We start from the raw sequence: 17,700 nt of genomic DNA, 5'->3' as shown, positions 1-17,700 counted from the left end.
TTTATTTAAATAAATTTAATCATAAACTTTTACCATTGATTTCAAAGCTATTTTCATTTTGAGTTAAGTAAAAAAACAAAAAAAAAAAGTCACATGGAGGCAGGGCTTAAAAGCCTGAATTTTGCCTGAAACTCTCAGACTGAAGAAGTCTCTTGGAGGAGAGACGAAACATTTCATTAGAGAAGAACCCGTCCAGAAGACCTATACAATTTTTTTCTTTTTGATTTTTTGCCTGGATTACTGAGATGCATCAGGACATGTATTTGATAATATTTTTAACTTTTAAAATATTGCAGAACCAGACGCTGCACTTCGTATTAGTGACAAACGTTGGTGTTTTTTGATGAGTTACTTTCCTTTTTGCTTCTACTTTCCATTTAAAATAAGTTTCCATTCTCGGCAGGTTTTTATGGTTCTGCTTCCACATATTAAAAAAGTTGTCAAACATCTTAGTGGCACACTACCACTACTAGTGGTGAGAAAGTGTAGTGCACCTTATTCAAAATCAATGCGGTCCCACTGCCCTCTGCGGCCCAAAGGTAAAAACTGTTGTTCTTTTGAGGCCTTCAAGGTGGCGCTTGAGGCCCACAACTGGGCCGCGGCCCATAGGTTAAGAATCTCTGTCTTTGCATACGGACTGCTGAGACTGWTGAGACTTTTAAATCTCTACGTAAAACTCACTTTTACTCCCTGGCCTTTCATTCTGGTAGAGTTTGAGATTATTTTAATGATAATGTTTTTAATGTTTTTCTGTATTTTAAATTTCTTTTACTGTCTATATTTATGTGTTGCTCAATTGTTTTATTCAGTTGGCTTAATTGTGAAGCACTTTGGCCAACTTCTGTTGTTTTCATGTGCTATAAAAATAAAATTGACATTGACATTGTTACTAAGCATCATAAACCTGGCTCAAACTTAAATGAGACTGAACATTTATTATTTTTAAAAGAAGTGAATGTGGTTAAAGCGATGCGTCTCTCTGCTTCTCTGTTGCAGCGATGTGTTCTGCGGTTATCTTTTGTGCACTAACGTGGGGCGGATCCCACGCATCGGAATGATGAAAGGAGACGTCACCCCCACCTCCTTCAATCACCAAGGCAACGTGATACAGTGCACGTAAACACCTCCTCTAGTTTTTATAACTCCTATTATTAAGCAGAATGCTGATTTGAGTTTTGGGGGTCAGTACAGACGTCTGATTCTTGCACAGCTCTGGTTTCTTTCAATTACTTGAAGAAACAGAATAAATCAGACAAATTTACAGATTACAAGCTGATTTCTTTGTTCATCTTTACAACCAGGACTCATTTTGTTGTTCAGTTCTCTTAAGAGTTTTTGATTCTCTCCCATTTCCATCTTCCTTCATCAGGGGTGCCCATGTCCTTTTGGACGACGACACTGATTTAGGCTACGTGGAGGATGGGACTCCCTGTGGGCCATCAATGATGTGCCTTGACCGCAAGTGTCTGCCCATCCAGTCGCTCAACATGAGCTCTTGCCCCATTGGACCCAACGGGCAGGTGTGCTCCGCCCACGGGGTGAGCACATCTTTATTTGAGAATTGTACCGCCTGCAAGCTTTAAAAAACACCTTTGATTAGAAGCTGGTTATGTCATCTGTGTCCGACCCGTACAGGTGTGCAACAACGAAGCCACGTGCACCTGCGACGACACCTGGGCCGGGACAGACTGCAGCATGCCCGACCCGCCCAAAGAGCCCGACGTCGCGCCGGATGAAGAACCCAAGGGTTGGTTTCTTCCTCTGCCAGCCTCTGCTGTCATTAACTGAATTTAGTAACGATCACACGATGCTAAATTTTGGATTACCTGAGACGGGAATTTCTCAGGTGTACCCGGGTTTTAAAGTAAGTGGTTTAGACGAGATGTAAAAACAGTGCTAGAGTTGTTTCATTTGATTCTGAATGAAGTGACAGCTGAAGCGAACACGAGGCGCTTCAAGGAGGAGGTTCACCCACAAGGCTGCTGTTTGTTTGTAACAGGGTGGTAATAATGCTCCTTTTCCCTCTGCACAGTGAGCGTGGCCACTAACAGGCTGATAGGGGCAGTAGCAGGGACCATTCTGGCCCTGGGGGTGATTTTTGGAGGCACAGGGTGGGGAATAGAGTAAGCATCTTTAACCCTTTCACAGCTCTTCCTCTCATAGTGGTGCCTCAGTGTGCGGGCGGTCTCGTGAGCCGGCCTGAGCCCGTGTGTGCGTCCCGGTGGCTTTGTGTTTTCTTGTGTGTTGGTGATGACCATTTAATTGTCATGTGATTGAATGTTTTTGGTGTCGTGTGTTTGATTGACAGATTGTCACCCCTTCCTTCCTCCTCTTCTCCAGCCACTTCCTGTTGTTCCTCATTGCCTCTCTCTCTCTCTCTCTCTCTCTCTCTCTCTCTCTCTCTCTCTCTCTCGCTCTCTCTCTCATCCCTCTCTCTACTCTCAGTTGTCATGTGGTTGCTCCTGTGATCCTCTCCTTTCTGGGGCATGTGGGGCGTTTAGATGAAAACAGTCCTGCAAAGTGTCCAGTTAGTTACCTGGCTTGTCCTTCAGTTTGGAGGCTGTGTGGTGACTGGGACTACCTAAAACCATTTTGGACTGCAACCAGCCAGCTGTTTGAATAAACCTTTTTTCAAGCAATGGATACTCAGGATCAGGTCCTTTGGACAACCTTAAAGCAATAGTTCAGATCTTTTGAGGTGGTGTTCTGTAGAAAGGTTAAAATAGTTCTTTGAATGAGCTCCGATTGTAGAAATAGGACTTAATTTTGTCTGGGGAAAGAAGGCTAATCTGAGCGACATCTTAAAGGGGACCTATTATGCAAAATTCACTTTTTAAAGTTTTTTTTACTCAACTTTGGGTATGTACTTCTTAAAAAAACAGTCCTAGGACCAAAAAATGCACCCAGGGGCATATTTACTGTAAGTAAATGTATTTTTAATGTATATTAACGACAAGTTTTATACTTCTGTCATTTTGTGATGTCACAAGCCGTACGACAACCCACCGGAACCTGCGTTCAGCCCCTTACCTAGCAACCCCCGGGTGAAGCTCCACCTCCTCAGTATAAAAAGCTGTCACGGTTGTTGTTGTGTAATGTGCAGCTCATTTCACAACAAGCCTCCAATAGGGCAATGGGTAGAGCGTTGGACCAGAGAGTGGGAGACCAGGGTTTGAGACCGGCATGGACACATACAATTTAATTATTTATTTTCATTTGTTATGAACACGTTTTCTCATGTACCTCTATTGTTTAGCTTATTAAAGCCTTGTTAAAGCCTATTTGTTCGAGTTTCTGAAGTATTTTGACCGCTGCTGCTCCCTGCTCTGGTAACAGCATGCAGAGTGAACGCAGAGCAGAGGAGGGGGAGGAAAAAAAGAAGCTGCCACCACGACTCTGCCTCTGGGTCTCATATGGTTGTACAACGGAGCTTCTGCTACTATTAGCCATGCTAACGTAAACCTGGCTTTGGAGGGCGGAGTTAATGTCAACAGATTTTTGGAGGGCGTTACCAACAGAGCTCATTAACATAAACAGCTCTTCTGAACGGAAGTCAGAGCAGGCAGAACTAGAAAATGGGAAATTTTATTATCTGAGAATTATTTTGTGCATTAAATTGAATGAACATGGTCTGGATAGCCCACAGACATACCATAACAATTTCTAGGACCCATAATTGGTCTCCTTTAAAATGCTACATCTACTCACTTCCTACAGGAATATGCTCATATTTCTGCTGAATTAATTAATGCAATGCAAAACCAATAGCAATGTAGAAGTATATGAGGTAGTGCTCACATGATTAGCATTTTTTTAAGCTTGCAGAATCTTGCTGTGCCACCAATTCCCCGATACTCCAAACTAATAATAGGGACTTATTGCTTTTTCTCCTTTTTTGCAAGTATAACTCCACAGAACACCACTTTAAAAAGTCCAAACTATCCCTTTAACAGAAACCTATACTAATAATTTCTACCTAAACTGACACCAGATCAGTATAAATACTGTATCTCCTTGGCGTTGGACTGATGACACTCAAATCCACCTCACATATTAAAGGGGACTAAAAAAACGCATGCAAAGTAGTGTTTTAGATTACCTGTAACCTCTTATGGTATGTTTTCTGTTCCGTGTGAAATCATTATTGTGTAGCTCCATGTTATTGCTACAGTAGGTGAGTCTAGAAACTCATGTCTTTTTCCCCCCATAACCCTTCACAGGTCCTAGTGCCACCAATCTAATAATAGGCTCCATCGCCGGAGCCATCCTTGTGGCTGCCATAGTGCTGGGGGGGACTGGATGGGGCTTTAAGTAAGCAACACGTCGCATGCCTCTCCTGCTGTAACTCTAGCATCCCTGCTGCTTCTAGACACCAGGGTTTGAGCTTCTGCTACAGAATATGGCTCCTGATTGGACAAGACAAAATCACAAAATCGTATTAAAGGCGCACTTGAGAAGAGCATGTGCTTTCCTGAAGTGCTGGTTCTCTAAGATCTGGTCGGTGGGTTTAAATGTGAAGTTTTTGTTCTGAACACTGGGGGGGAGGTTTATGCATTTGTAGCAGAACCTCAAACTGATTGGAGGGGCAGAGCTCAGTGCTTGACATGCATGAGATTATTCCAAAGCAGAAGAAAAGGAACTTTTTAAGCTGTTTAAATATACAAACAACGGAAAAAAGCTTTCAATTTTAGTAGAGAGGAAATACTTTGAGCTTTATTCTAATGCTGATGAACCTGCTGTCTTGAGCAGCAGGGCTGTTACAAAACTTTACACTAAGCAGACCTATGGACTAAATTAGAGTTAAAATCCTGCAGCCACCAAAGCATGCAAAAAAAAAACAACAAAAAGCATCATGGTTATTACAGAAAAAAAGCAAAACCAGAAGAAAAAGCAACAGATTAAGAACCGAAACATGTCTGCATGTTGACTTGTGAGACTTGGAGGTCAGTTCATTGCACAAAGGCTGAGCCAAACCCACAGCGATCAGGTCCGCAGTTGTCGCCCTCTCATCACTTCCATGGTTTTTCTTTATATTTTTTTATTTTTTTATTTTTTTTGTTCTTTGATACGTTTGAGGCTGAGCCCTTAAACGGAGTGGTGAGAGCGAGGCAGAGAGAAGCCAGGACCTTTTTGGTGCCTGCAGCCTTTGTGGCATGGCTGGCCACACCCGCCTGGATGGCCAGACTCGGACCTGCCCACAACTGGCTGCCATTGCTGCCTGCTTCACAGACCTGGTACAGACACGACGCACTGCACTGCATGAACCACTGCACAGCAATAGTGCCACCTTTAACTGGCTTACTATTGGAACAGGTGCATGACAGAGTGATAGAAGCCCCACAACAAGCACCAGTACGGGGAGGTTATGCATCACTCCTGTTGTCGTACTCGTTGTTGTCCCGCTGTTTTTTGAGTAGTGATTGTTGCTTCTGCCGCTGCTGTCGTCGTTGATGTGGTTGTCTCCTATTCTCCTCCTTTGTAGAGTACATTTTATGTTAGCTCTTTCCTCCCAGATGGTTATGTTTTGAGTGGAATCATGTGTTTCCCCATCAAAACTGGTAATAAAATTCGTCTCCTACTCTTGACTGTGTGAACTGGTGTTGCACGAACACAAGCCGTGTTTGTCTGCAAAAAGGCAACAGAGGATATTAATATTCAGAAAGCTTTATGTATTACGTTGTCACGGAAAGATGACTCTGTTAGTGGCAGAACTGAGGTCACAGTCCTCACACTGATAAATGTAACACTGAAGCAACATTTCAGTCGTGTTGAAACGTGACAAAAACAGTTTGTCAAATCTTTGAATGTGGCGTTTTGTGAAGAGATTATGAATTGTTAGTATCTTACCTGTTGTTGATAGCTCTTTGATGGACCTCATTTTAGAGAAAATGTGTCCAAATTTCAGGGTCTGTGTCCTTTAAAGCATAGGTTTTCAAACTGGGGTCCCAGAAACCCCAGGGGTCCACGAGCCCTGTCTTGGGGGTCCTCAAAATTTTTCAATAAATGGTTATTTTGGATTTTATTTGAAAAATGAACATGAGGAACAATGCACTAGTAAAACAAACATACTAAACCAAACAAAAACATAATATTCTCATAATATTTAGGGGTGAAAATGACAGTAAATTATTTCTAAAAACAGCATGGGGTTTATGAGGGGGTCCCTGGAAACAATTCACACTTGTAAGTGGTCCTCAGACCCAAAAGGTTTGAGAACCCCTGCTTTAAAGAACCCGCCCAGTTCCTTAGTCGACTGCAAGGACTGGAAGTGAGTGGCTGTGATTTTGGGTGGTCTAGCCTTCAGCTTTAATCTCACCCTCACTCTGGTGCATGCCCTGTGACGGCGCTAAACAGAAGCAATGAAAACTGAAATATAGTAATATTATACATTAACAAAATTAGCTTAGATGCAGTACATGAAGAACTGAGGGACCCACCACATGATCTCCTTCACTATTTTTGACAAGAATAATATTAAAAACTTGTCAATGCAAAGAACAAAAGCCTAACAACACAAACGCTTTAAACTTTCAAGTTTTATACAGCCAGATTTTTATTTAAAACCCTACTCTTGTCTCTCGCTTCGTCAACCATTGCAAGCAAAAACAATTTCTCTGTCGGCCCATAATGCATCTTGGAACAGGGTGGGCTGAGAAGGATCCACCAGACCAGTCTTTCAAATTGGAGGAAAAGGTAGACGCATCTGTGGGCCTTCAAATTTTGTCAGTCTTTGTTGCGTCGCTGTGACATAATCAGTAGGAGTGTACCAAAAAAAATCGATTCACATCAGAATCAAGATTCTCATTTACAAAGATTCAGAATCGATTTAAAATGTTCCAGAATCGTTAAAAAAATTTAAAAAACAAAGCAAATCCAATCAGCCTCCATTTTGTAACTACGTGGAATGTCACCACACAGCTGCTTCTGGAACGTATGTGTTCGCAGAAAGCACCAAAACAAAGAGGAAACTACAAAACTGGAGGAACGAGAGATTCGACGGCTCCCGTCTTCATTGGAGGCAAAGATTAGTGTCCGAGTGTGACATGAGCTACACTGTGTGCGAGGTTTGCAAAATGAAGATGAAGCACTTTGCGAACACGACAAATGGGCTCACATTATTAGTTTTGATTGAAAGTTTAATTTTGAATCGAATCTTGGCACCCACAATCAGAATTGAATCCAATCGTGAGATAGTACAAGATTCCCACCCCTAATGATCAGCCTTCAGATTCGGCCTTTGGAGGATGAAGACCCTGAATTTGGACACAGATTAAAAGTTTCTGACAAKACTGAGAAAGAATAATCTTTTCCAAGACCGAAGTGGACTTTTTTTTGTCTTCAGAAGACTCAACTCCTGTTAAGCTTAAAAAGTAAGTCTAGAAAAAGTAAACTGAGATCATTTATTGAGCTGTCTACAACGACTAAGATGTTAATTGTTCACCCTCTTTTCAAAGACAAAAAACCCAACTTTAAAAGTTTGGAACTGGCCCTGTGATCATAAATACCTCTGCCCGTCTCTTTGCAGTCAAGGCTGAATTGCCCAACATGGACCAGCCTAAAATTACTTCAACACTTAAATATTTATATATACACACAGCATGTATATGTAAAGACTTGGAACAATTCGGCATTCATGATTAGAATCTTTCAAAAACATAAAGCTTCAAAATGTTAATTGTGCTATTTATTTTATCAGTGCAACTCTTTTAAACTGTAAATCGGTGTGGCTGTTTGTTCAGGTTGGACTATCTGTGTTGCACAAGTATTTATTGGTGATTCTGACTACTTTTTTCTTTTTTTCTACATAAGAAATGTCAAGAAACGGCGTTACGACCCCAACGCCCAGGCCATTTAATGGAGGTGATGATGTCGCTGGACTTCTGCAAGGCTTTTACCTGACAGCTGGACTGCACCTATTGCTGCTGATTTTTGTCGTTAGTTTTACTTGAAAAAGACATAGTGGACATCTTAACAGATTCCATTGTAGTGACATTATAAACGCAGCCTTTTCAACTTCCGATGTAAACACCCACCCCGACGTCTCCACCCTGATCCCTGCGGAGCGACGGAGCTCTTCAACCCTCCTTTAGTGCCAGTGCACAGGCGTTCAGGCGGAATCCACACCATTCTCTCACCTGGCATGATTATCCACACAAAGTGTGCTGCTTGCTGGCCCCCTTAGCATGAAGAGCCTTCTATGCAGGGCTCGGCATGGCTACCAAAGCGATCAATTTAAAGCAAAAAAGACAAAAAAAGTAAACTATTGCAGGAGAAAGCCTCGTTACAAACCAAACCCACTGGAAAGCCAGTTAAAACTCCTACAGGTCATGTTCAGGGGCTGCATGCAAGGACAGTGCAGATAGTGTAGACACACACAAAAACTGTACACTAATAAGGAGTTCAGGTTAGTAACTRACATCGTGTTTCACAAGGACTTCAGCTGCTTTTCTTTTCTATTTTAGGCAGTTTATTTTGCAACGTAACCGAACATTAATTGCTTGTGTGATTTGGGCCGAAAGGATGGGAGTAAGTTAAGGTTCACAGCAGAGCAGCTGTGGCGGTGACGAGATCCCCCCCAGAAGTATTTCCAACGGTGACTCCAAAGCCAAAGAACCAATCACCTGAACGTATGGATGTTGTTGCACACAGAGCACTTTCCCTTTCCTCTGTCTGCAGCCAGCGGTGCCTCTCTGTCTGCTGAGGGCATGAAGTCTGTCTGTGCAGGCGCTCACCAGTCCAGCCAGGTCTCCTGACAGTCCTCATCAACACCCACTCTTTTTTTCTGGCTTAGCCTTTTGCTCTCATAAACTCTTGGTAGGAATCAAATTCAGCTCCTTTGGTAACGCTGCATGCAATCACTATAGTGGGCTTATAATTCTATATGGGAGTCCCCAAAAATCTGCAAGAAAAAAAATGCTACAAAAGGTAGGTGCATGTCAACAACAAGGACATTTAACTTTTATTTACTATGCAAAAAAGAGATATTGCACAAAAGAAAGGGTAATAGTGACAACAACGTAGACATGGAATAACGAAATCATCCACGGATCAGCTCAATATTTTCTATTTGGCCACTCTTTTCATTTCTCTTCAAATGGAGGATGGATGTAAAACTTAAAAAGTGAAAAAAAAAAGTTCCAGTTCAAAACAGGAGAGCACCCTTTTCCCATTTGTGGAAATGAAAGAGTCATGTTTTGTGTGTTTTTTCCATCCAGTTTGAAATTTTTAAACCACACACAGACACAGATAGACACACAGAGTGTATGGTGTCTGAACAGTTTCCTGGTTCAGAACCATTGTTTCCAGTCCAGCTGATAGTTGGTGTCGTCCAGGTGCTGCCATGGCGCTGGCATCGTAATCCTCCATGTTGCTCATTGTCTGGTATCCCTCTCTCACTCCATCATGTACAGTTGGACCCATCAATAAACAACTGACAAATTTTATCCAAGCCTTTGTCACTTTTTATGTGTGAAGAAATTTATTGGGGTTTGTTTACTTTTAAAAGCACCACACATTTTGTAGTTTTTTCTTAAGTGAATCATGATATATTTTTATAAACTATTGTGTGATTATTTTCATGATTAAAATGACAATTTTATGTACAGACTGGTCTGTGTGGCTATCAAATATGGCTACACGGGGCAGGAGGTGCATTTAGTTAGATACAAAATAAAATAAGTATTGAACACGTTAACATTTTTTCAGTAAATATTTTACTAGAGGTGCTAATGACATGAAATTTTCACCAGATGTTGGTAACAACCCAAGTGATCCATACATACAAAGAAATCAAACCAKAAATGTCCAGAAATGAAGTTATTTGTAATAATGTGGAATGGCACAGGGAAAAAGTATTGAACACACTTACTGAAATTTATCTAATACTTTGTACAAAAGCCTTTGTTGTCAATGACAGCTTCAAGACGCCTCCTGTATGGAGAAACTAGTGGCATGCATTGCTCAGGTGTGATTTTGGCCCATTCTTCCACACAAACAGTCTTCAAATCTTGAAGGTTTCRTGGACCTCTTCTATGAACTCTGATCTTTAGTTCTTTCCACAGATTTTCTGTTGGATTCAGGTCAGGTGATTGGCTGGGCCATTCCAGCAGCTTTAGTTTCTTTCTCTGAAACCAACTGAGAGTTTCCTTGACTTTGTTTTTGGTTACATTGTCTTGCTGAAATGTCCAGCCACGTTTCATCTTCATCATCCTGGTAGATGGAAGCAGATTTTTATCAAGAATGTCTCTGTACATTTTTCCATTCATCCTTCCTTCAATTATTTGAAGTTTGCCAGTACTATATGCTGAAAAACAGCCCCACACCATGATGTTCCCACCTCCAAACTTCACTGTTGGTATGGTGTTTTTGGGCTGATGTGCAGTGCCATTTGACCTCCAAACATGATGTGTATTCTGGCATCCAAACAGTTCAATGTTGGTCTCATCTGACCAGACTATATTCTCCCAGTATTTCACAGGCTTGTYTAAATGTTGTGCAGCAAACTTTAAAGGAGCTTCAACATGCTGTTTCTTCAGCAGTGGAGTCTTGCGTGGTGATCATAATCATTAATATAATCATATATATGATTATAATCATTGTCGAATGACATAATCATTAAAATTAAAAGGACTGTACTTAAGTATTTGTATTTCATGAATTATATTATTGCATTTGGCTGCAGCCCTCAGATAGATTTTCATTTTGGAGAAAAGGTTTGGTCACCCTTCATATATGTATATAAACTGAAACAACTGGACTAGTGCATCTTAAATTTAACATAAATTAATAGTTTTAATGTGACAGTCATTTCTGTCATTTCTGAGGTCACCTTCTAAAAAATGTCCTTACAGAAAATCTAACTGCTCATTTTAAATCATTACTTTTGCTTTTAATACTTATGTACAAAACATATCAGATACTTTAAGACTTTTACTCAAGTAATACTCCTAAAGGAGACTTTAACTTTTACCAAAGTAAATTTTTTGGTAAGATACTTGTACTTTTACTTAAGTATCACTTTGTGGTACTTTATACAACACTGGAACACAGAATGAAGTAAACAAACACATCTTTTTTTCATGTGGTCACTTTAGAGAACTACACAAAACAATTTTTATTTGTCTTTTTCTAAAAAATTTTTAAAACCTGACACCACTTCTAGAAGATTCATCCACAGGAAAATGACCATGCTGTAGTAGCTATGCCAGGGCTGTAGGTTGCGCCCTAGTGCTGCAATGAAAATGCACCAAAAACAGGAAAAAAAAAGGCATGGAATGGAGTGCTTGATGGTTCGATTAGAATTGGGGCATATTTGCTTTAAAATGTTTGCTTTTTCTTTGGGCATAAGTTTTGAGTGATGTAGTTGAACCCAGAATGCAGAATCACGGGGACTCAGAGGATGAACTTAACAAGACATATCATGTATTTTTATCATTTTTCACATTTCAGTTATTCAGTTGGGGTCGATGTAAAGAGGAACTGTAAGGCTTTGGTCTGAATCCCCTGKTGTAGCTCCACAAGCCCCMTCTTTCACTCCTGTTCTGAGGTGGGTCTGACATCAACTCATTTTGGTGTTGCCTCTTTAAATACAAATGAYGCACTTTACACCCCACCCACCTCCAGGTCAATGATTGTTGTCTGCTCCACCCCGTTTTTCRCCATTTTYGWAGTTTGATAGAAATACGATTATGTAGCGGGGCAGAAAGTTTTTATTTACAAATTGGTTAAAGGGTGACAACAACAGAAGACTTGTCCATCCAGCCTTACATGTTGGAGCCAGAGTCTGACCCARAGCCAGAGGACAATGTAGATGAGGATGCAGATTTGTGAAATTGATAAGCCAGAAGTTCATGACCTTGTTTAGTAGCTCCACAGTAAATAGTGTCGTTATTGAACAAAATGGATTTTGCATGTCATGCTGACCGAGCAGCAAAAAACCTTAAACAGAAGCAGGCAGGTGGACATGTGAGGCCTAAGGAGCGAAACACAAAGCAATCCAGTGCTTTACAATGATCTGCTGCTGTGAAGGCAGGAGACATGTCTGATGAGCTGAGCTGACTGGGGAGTGGCAAGAATGACTGGAAAAATGCTGAGAGTTGAGGGAGAAATGAAAAATGACACAGGGAACCCAAAGAAGCCAAAACACAAGAACACAAACTGGATGAATCATGAAGTAACAGTACACAAAAATCCAAGAACACTGAAACAAAAAGGAACTAAAAAATAAACTGGAAAACATCATAGATTTAGCAAGGATTTTGCCATAACAAAAATAAACTTACTTTTTATTGACCTACTTTTGGACACAGTTCTTAACTCTTCCAATGTGTTCATGTTTGAACATGCATTTTTATACTTTAAATGTATAAAATAATAGTAATCCAACTATAAAATGTGAGTTGCTTGGTAATTTTATTTTATTTTTTATTCCCAGCAATTTCCTTCACAATTTTTATGAATTTCCAAAACCTGTAAGTGCGTTAGCATTTAAGTTTTTGTTCTACAGAAGTGTACTAAAATCTGATCCGATATGAAAGGAACTAACGCTCAAACAATGAAAAGCTGCAGCCTGCTTCAGACATAACTTTATAAATATAAAGAACATACAGTTGAGTCAGAAGAGMACAGTTGTTTTTTTTTTTATTCAGTTTTGACATTTATAGTCAGGACTTTGTGTCAATGACTCATGTCAGAAACAACAATGAAAAGAATCAACTCATGCATGAAATTCAACTCTTGTGACAGTTTTAGTTTAAATACTTGAGGAAATAAGACTTTAAGATTCAAACTMTGACATAAATGACCATATACTTTGTAAACAGTATTTTCTCATGTTCACTGTTTCCAGGAGCAAATAAATCAGTTTGATTAAAAAAATCTGTACTCTTTAATTTTGAGCACTTTTAATCTCTGAGCTGCTTTTTTTTCCTCACACTCTCTGTAATTTCTTATTTTTCTTTACAGGTTTTATGCCTGCATGGCCACAATTTGGTGTGGTAGCTGCAACAGATGCTCCAAGCGTTACTCAGTGTGCAGGATCAACTATTTGCCGACTGATTAACTTTGAGAATCAGTTCAATTCAAGATGGCTGCCACAGCTGATTGAAACCAACACAAAAGTAACTGAGTCAATTTTACAAATACTGAGCTAAAATCTGATAACATTATTTTCAAGATTTGACCAAAACAGATACTTTTTTTTTCATTTCACATCATAAGATGGTTCTAGTCTAAAACACTGCATGAAAGGCAGCCAGCAATAATAAGTCCATAAACATTTTTATATTACTTGATGTTATAAGGTGACCATAAAGAACATCAGAGCTAATTTTGTGTTTTATCTACAGATAAATGTGTTTTCTGTTCTGACTAAAAAGGTTTCTGCTAATGTCTGTTACATTAATTTGCTTTACTTTAAGAATTGAGCCACTTGCTGTTTTCTTTCGTCACCTCACTATCTTGCTTCCACGAAATCTCCTAGCACATCATTTGGTGCTTCGTGTTCAACGTTTTTGAAGTTATAATTTCGCCCTGGTAGCGGAAACATCGTACGGCCTGCAGCTTTGCATCAGCAGGAGGATGAATGAGTGAGTAAGACACCCCGTCCAGTACATTTAGTGTTGGCCCCTCACTGTGAAAATAATTACATTTGAGTGAAGGTATGCATGTGACATTTCAGTAAAAGCAGAAAAATAAAAACTTTTTTCTCCCCCCAACTGGAAGTCGTGTTTATAGAAGGCAGAAACACCCAGGTGTGTGCTGTCGTATTTTCAGCAGAAAATCTCCTGTTCTTGGTCGATACTGAGGACAACATTTGGTTTGTTCTCAGAGKAAAAATAAGAAAAAGAAGAAAAATAAAATACAAATTGTGAAAATCATTCGCAGTTCAAAAACATGACATTTTTCATGATTTGCGGAATGGGCTGAAATGTGTTTGATTTTGCAAACATTTCCAGAAAACACACATTTTAGCTGTAGCTCTGACGTTGTCAGGAATGTAAAGGTCTATAAGACAGAATTTGAATAAACTATTTTTAAATTTAGAGTTGTTTTAAGATGGCAGTGAACCATTTCGTCCTTGGCCCTGCTGGAATTAGCATTAGCTCATCAGTCTGGGCAGAMTGAGGGCAAAAACATGCCTGTTCATGCCTTCCATGTCTGCTCTACCTGTGACGTAAACTTCATCCACTAAGCTCTAGATCAGTGTTTCCCAAAGTTGGGGTCGGGACCCAAAGTGGGATCCCGAAACATCAAGGTGGGGTTCTGAAAAGGTTTTCAGAATTAATTACATTTTTGCCTTATTTGTTACAAAGGAGTGAGGTTAGTGTATTTAAAATGGATAAATGTAGTATAAAAATATTGTTACTATGCCTATGTTTAGTTGACCTGATACAAATGTTTATCATCCAAAAATAGCTGGGGCCACAGGTCTCTGCTACTGTTTTGTGGGTCAAAAGCTGAAAGGTTTGGGAACCACTGCACTTTGGTTCCCAAAGTTGGGCTTGAGACCCAATTATGGGTCATGAAGCACCTTGGATAATCTCCAGAAATCAATTTAAAGGGTAATAAAATAATTGCTGATGTAATATTTTCCCTAAAACAATTTAAAAAACACAAAAAATTATAAATAAGTATTTATATTTGCATATACACTCACCGGCCACTTTATTAGGTACACCACGCTGGTAACGGGTTGGACCCCCTTTTGCCTTCAGAACTGCCTCAATTCTTCGTGGCATAGATTCAACAAGGTGCTGGAAGCATTCCTCAGAGATTTTGGCCCATATTGACATGATGGCATCACACAGTTGCCGCAGATTTGTCGACTGCACATCCATGATGCAAATCTCCCGTTCCACCACATCCCAAAGATGCTCTATTGGATTGAGATCTGGTGACTGTGGAGGCCATTTGAGTACAGTGAACTCATTGTCATGTTCAAGAAACCAGTCTGAGATGATTCCAGCTTTATGACATGGCGCATTATCCTGCTGAAAGTAGCCATCAGATGTTGGGTACATTGTGGTCATAAAGGGATGGACATGGTCAGCAACAATACTCAGGTAGGCTGTGGCATTGCAACGATGCTCCATTGGTACCAAGGGGCCCAAAGAGTGCCAAGAAAAGATTCCCCACACCATGACACCACCACCACCAGCCTGAACCGTTGATACAAGGCAGGATGGATCCATGCTTTCATGTTGTTGACGCCAAATTCTGACCCTACCATCCGAATGTCGCAGCAGAAATCGAGACTCATCAGACCAGGCAACGTTTTTCCAATCTTCTCTTGTCCAATTTCGATGAGCTTGTGCAAATTGTAGCCTCAGTTTCCTGTTCTTAGCTGAAAGGAGTGGCACCCGGTGTGGTCTTCTGCTGCTGAAGCCCATCTGCCTCAAAGTTCGACGTACTGTGCATTCAGAGATGCTCTTCTGCCTACCTTGGTTGTAACGGGTGGTTATTTGAGTCACTGTTGCCTTTCTATCAGCTCGAACCAGTCTGCCCATTCTCCTCTGACCTCTGGCATCAACAAGGCATTTCCGCCCACAGGACTGCCGCTCACTGGATGTTTTTTCTTTTTCGGACCATTCTCTGTAAACCCTAGAGATGGTTGTGCGTGAAAATCCCAGTAGATCAGCAGTTTCTGAAATACTCAGACCAGCCCTTCTGGCACCAACAACCATGCCACGTTCAAAGGCACTCAAATCACCTTTCTTCCCCATACTGATGCTCGGTTTGAACTGCAGGAGATTGTCTTGACCATGTCTACATGCCTAAATGCACTGAGTTGCCGCCATGTGATTGGCTGATTAGAAATTAAGTGTTAACGAGCAGTTGGACAGGTGTACCTAATAAAGTGGCTGGTGAGTGTAAGCTGTTTAGATTGTCAAAAGCCTGTGTTTTTGGGGTTATTAATGAAGTTTATGTACTCAGACCAGTAATATTTTTTGGGGTCACAAGTTTTTGCCATGGATATTTTGTGGGTCAGAAGATAAAAAGTTTGGGAACCACTGGTCTAGACCACAGGTCTTTGACCCCGTTCCTCATGACCCACTGTCTTGCATGTTTTTGCTGTTTCCCTGCTTCGGCACACCTGATTCAAATGAATAAATCTACTCAGAATGTTGTCAAGATCAGCAGAAACCTGTCAATCACTCAATAATTTCAGTCAGATGAGTTGAAGCATGGAAAAACAAAACATGCAGGACAGTGGGTCTTCAGGGTTTTTCCCAAACTGATGTAGCTCAAGGAGCTATCTACAACAGGTAAGATACTGACTGTTCATAACCTTTCCAAACTCCACAACCACATTTCAAACTAGCTGAAACATCAATTTAAACATGTTAGGTCTATAATGCTTAATTCTAGCCCTAAATTTATTTCTTTAAGTATGTATGCCTTTTTCAAGGAAAATCTTTACAAAAGCACTAAGATTAAGCCTTAGAAGATAAAATGCTTTCAACCTTTAAAGTGTAATAATTCACAATACATCGACTTTTGTTTTATTTGGTTAAAAAAAACTCTAAAAATCTTTTGATCATTGTGAGAGTTGAATAAATGTTTAAGCAAATTAAAATTTCTCACACTTTATGGGTGGATTTTTTAAAAGGTTTTTTTTAGTTTTTTTCATTTTTTTTTTTTTTACCACCAAAAGCACTTTGAGTTACCCCATGTAAATAAACATACTACAATATAAAAACTTACAGCTGCTCAGCTTTTTTATGTGGAGAAATCCCAAGAAAAAAAGTACTGCAACTTAAACAATAACAAAATACATTATTTAGGTATAACAGCTAATTGATTAAAATTTCAAGTTGAAATATTAAAGGAGATATTAATAAGGAGACAAACAGATGTTTGCAAAGGAGGGAGGCAGTGACGTCAGCAGTCCTAACAGGTATTTTACCCACCTCTGATCAACATAAAGCTCTGATTTTCAGCTGGGCTCATGTGGTAAGTAGAGTTTTAATATCACACATGTAAAAGTTTAGTTTATATCTGCAGTTTTTTCTGACCGGACTTCTTCCTTTGACAGAGTTCGCAAAACTCTGATAAAGCTTTTTTGCAAAGAGAAAAGCCTGATTCGTGCGCATTTTTGGTCCAAATGGTCCCGGTTCTGTTGAACCTGGCCTCAGCCGCGGTGCTGGTGCTGACCTGCACGTGTACAGTGCCGCTGCGGGCCCAGAAGCCGGAGCAGGTGGACCCCCTGAGCGCCCACCGCGCGGACCCGCAGTGCTGGGACTCCTCCTCGGCTCTGCTGCTGAAGATGCGCTCCCCGAGGATCGCGGACACGGTGCCCGCCTTCTGGGACCTGATGGGGACCCTCAGGTCCTCGGAGAACGAGAAGCACACGACGCTGTTCTGGGACCTGGCCCGGGTCTTCTGGGACATCTACCTGGACTGCGTCCTGTCCAGGAGCCACGGCCTGGGGCGCAGACAGGTCACCTCGGTGCGCTCCCTGGTTACTGACAGTAAGAGCTTCAAATGTTACAAAACATTATTTATTGTATTTATTTTATTTCACCAAACCAAATACGATAGTATTTATATGAAACTCAACCATATGATCAACTAAAACTAAGAATTAATGGGCAATAAAATAAAAATATTCAGAAAAACAAAAGCAGATAAAATATTTCAAAATAAAAGATAACATTTAAAAACGTTTAAAGAAACTATGTAGTTTAATATATCTTAAAG

The 17,700-nt window shown here is 40.4% G+C and overlaps 2 protein-coding genes across 7 annotated transcripts in view; both read left to right on the top strand.

Annotated features, from left to right (window-relative positions):
* adam23b (ADAM metallopeptidase domain 23b) overlaps positions 1-9,443 on the top strand; it is a 45,384-nt gene extending 35,941 nt beyond the window's left edge. The window contains exons 22-27 of one of the 6 annotated variants that reach the window (XR_001309737.1): positions 997-1,116; positions 1,370-1,538; positions 1,636-1,747; positions 4,221-4,311; positions 5,077-5,234; positions 7,810-7,897. Coding sequence is in view for 5 of the 6 variants with exons in the window: in XM_014001435.1 (XP_013856889.1) it covers positions 997-1,116; positions 1,370-1,538; positions 1,636-1,747; positions 7,810-7,949 (541 nt within the window). In the remaining variant the exon portion in view is untranslated. Of the gene's footprint in view, positions 1-996; positions 1,117-1,369; positions 1,539-1,635; positions 1,748-2,032; positions 2,124-4,220; positions 4,312-5,076; positions 5,579-7,809 lie in introns of those variants that run through there. The other 5 variants (XM_014001437.1, XM_014001436.1, XM_014001438.1 and 2 more) reach the window with 5 other exon arrangements.
* A 7,240-nt stretch (positions 9,444-16,683) lies between these two features.
* Positions 16,684-17,587, top strand: fam237a (family with sequence similarity 237 member A). Its single transcript, XM_014001433.1, has one exon. The coding sequence runs from the start codon at positions 17,105-17,107 to the stop codon at positions 17,573-17,575; it is 471 nt and encodes a 156-aa protein (XP_013856887.1). The 5' UTR covers positions 16,684-17,104; the 3' UTR covers positions 17,576-17,587.
* Positions 17,588-17,700: the final 113 nt, after the last annotated feature.

The sequence above is a fragment of the Austrofundulus limnaeus genome, unplaced genomic scaffold, assembly GCF_001266775.1.
Source record: "Austrofundulus limnaeus strain Quisiro unplaced genomic scaffold, Austrofundulus_limnaeus-1.0 Scaffold9, whole genome shotgun sequence".
NCBI lineage: Eukaryota > Metazoa > Chordata > Actinopteri > Cyprinodontiformes > Rivulidae > Austrofundulus > Austrofundulus limnaeus.
This window is presented reverse-complemented; position numbering and strand designations above follow the sequence as displayed.

Bases quoted from the DNA above. Each gene is read 5' to 3' on its own strand.
- fam237a (XM_014001433.1), top strand. From the start codon at position 17,105: ATGGTCCCGGTTCTGTTGAACCTGGCCTCAGCCGCGGTGCTGGTGCTG.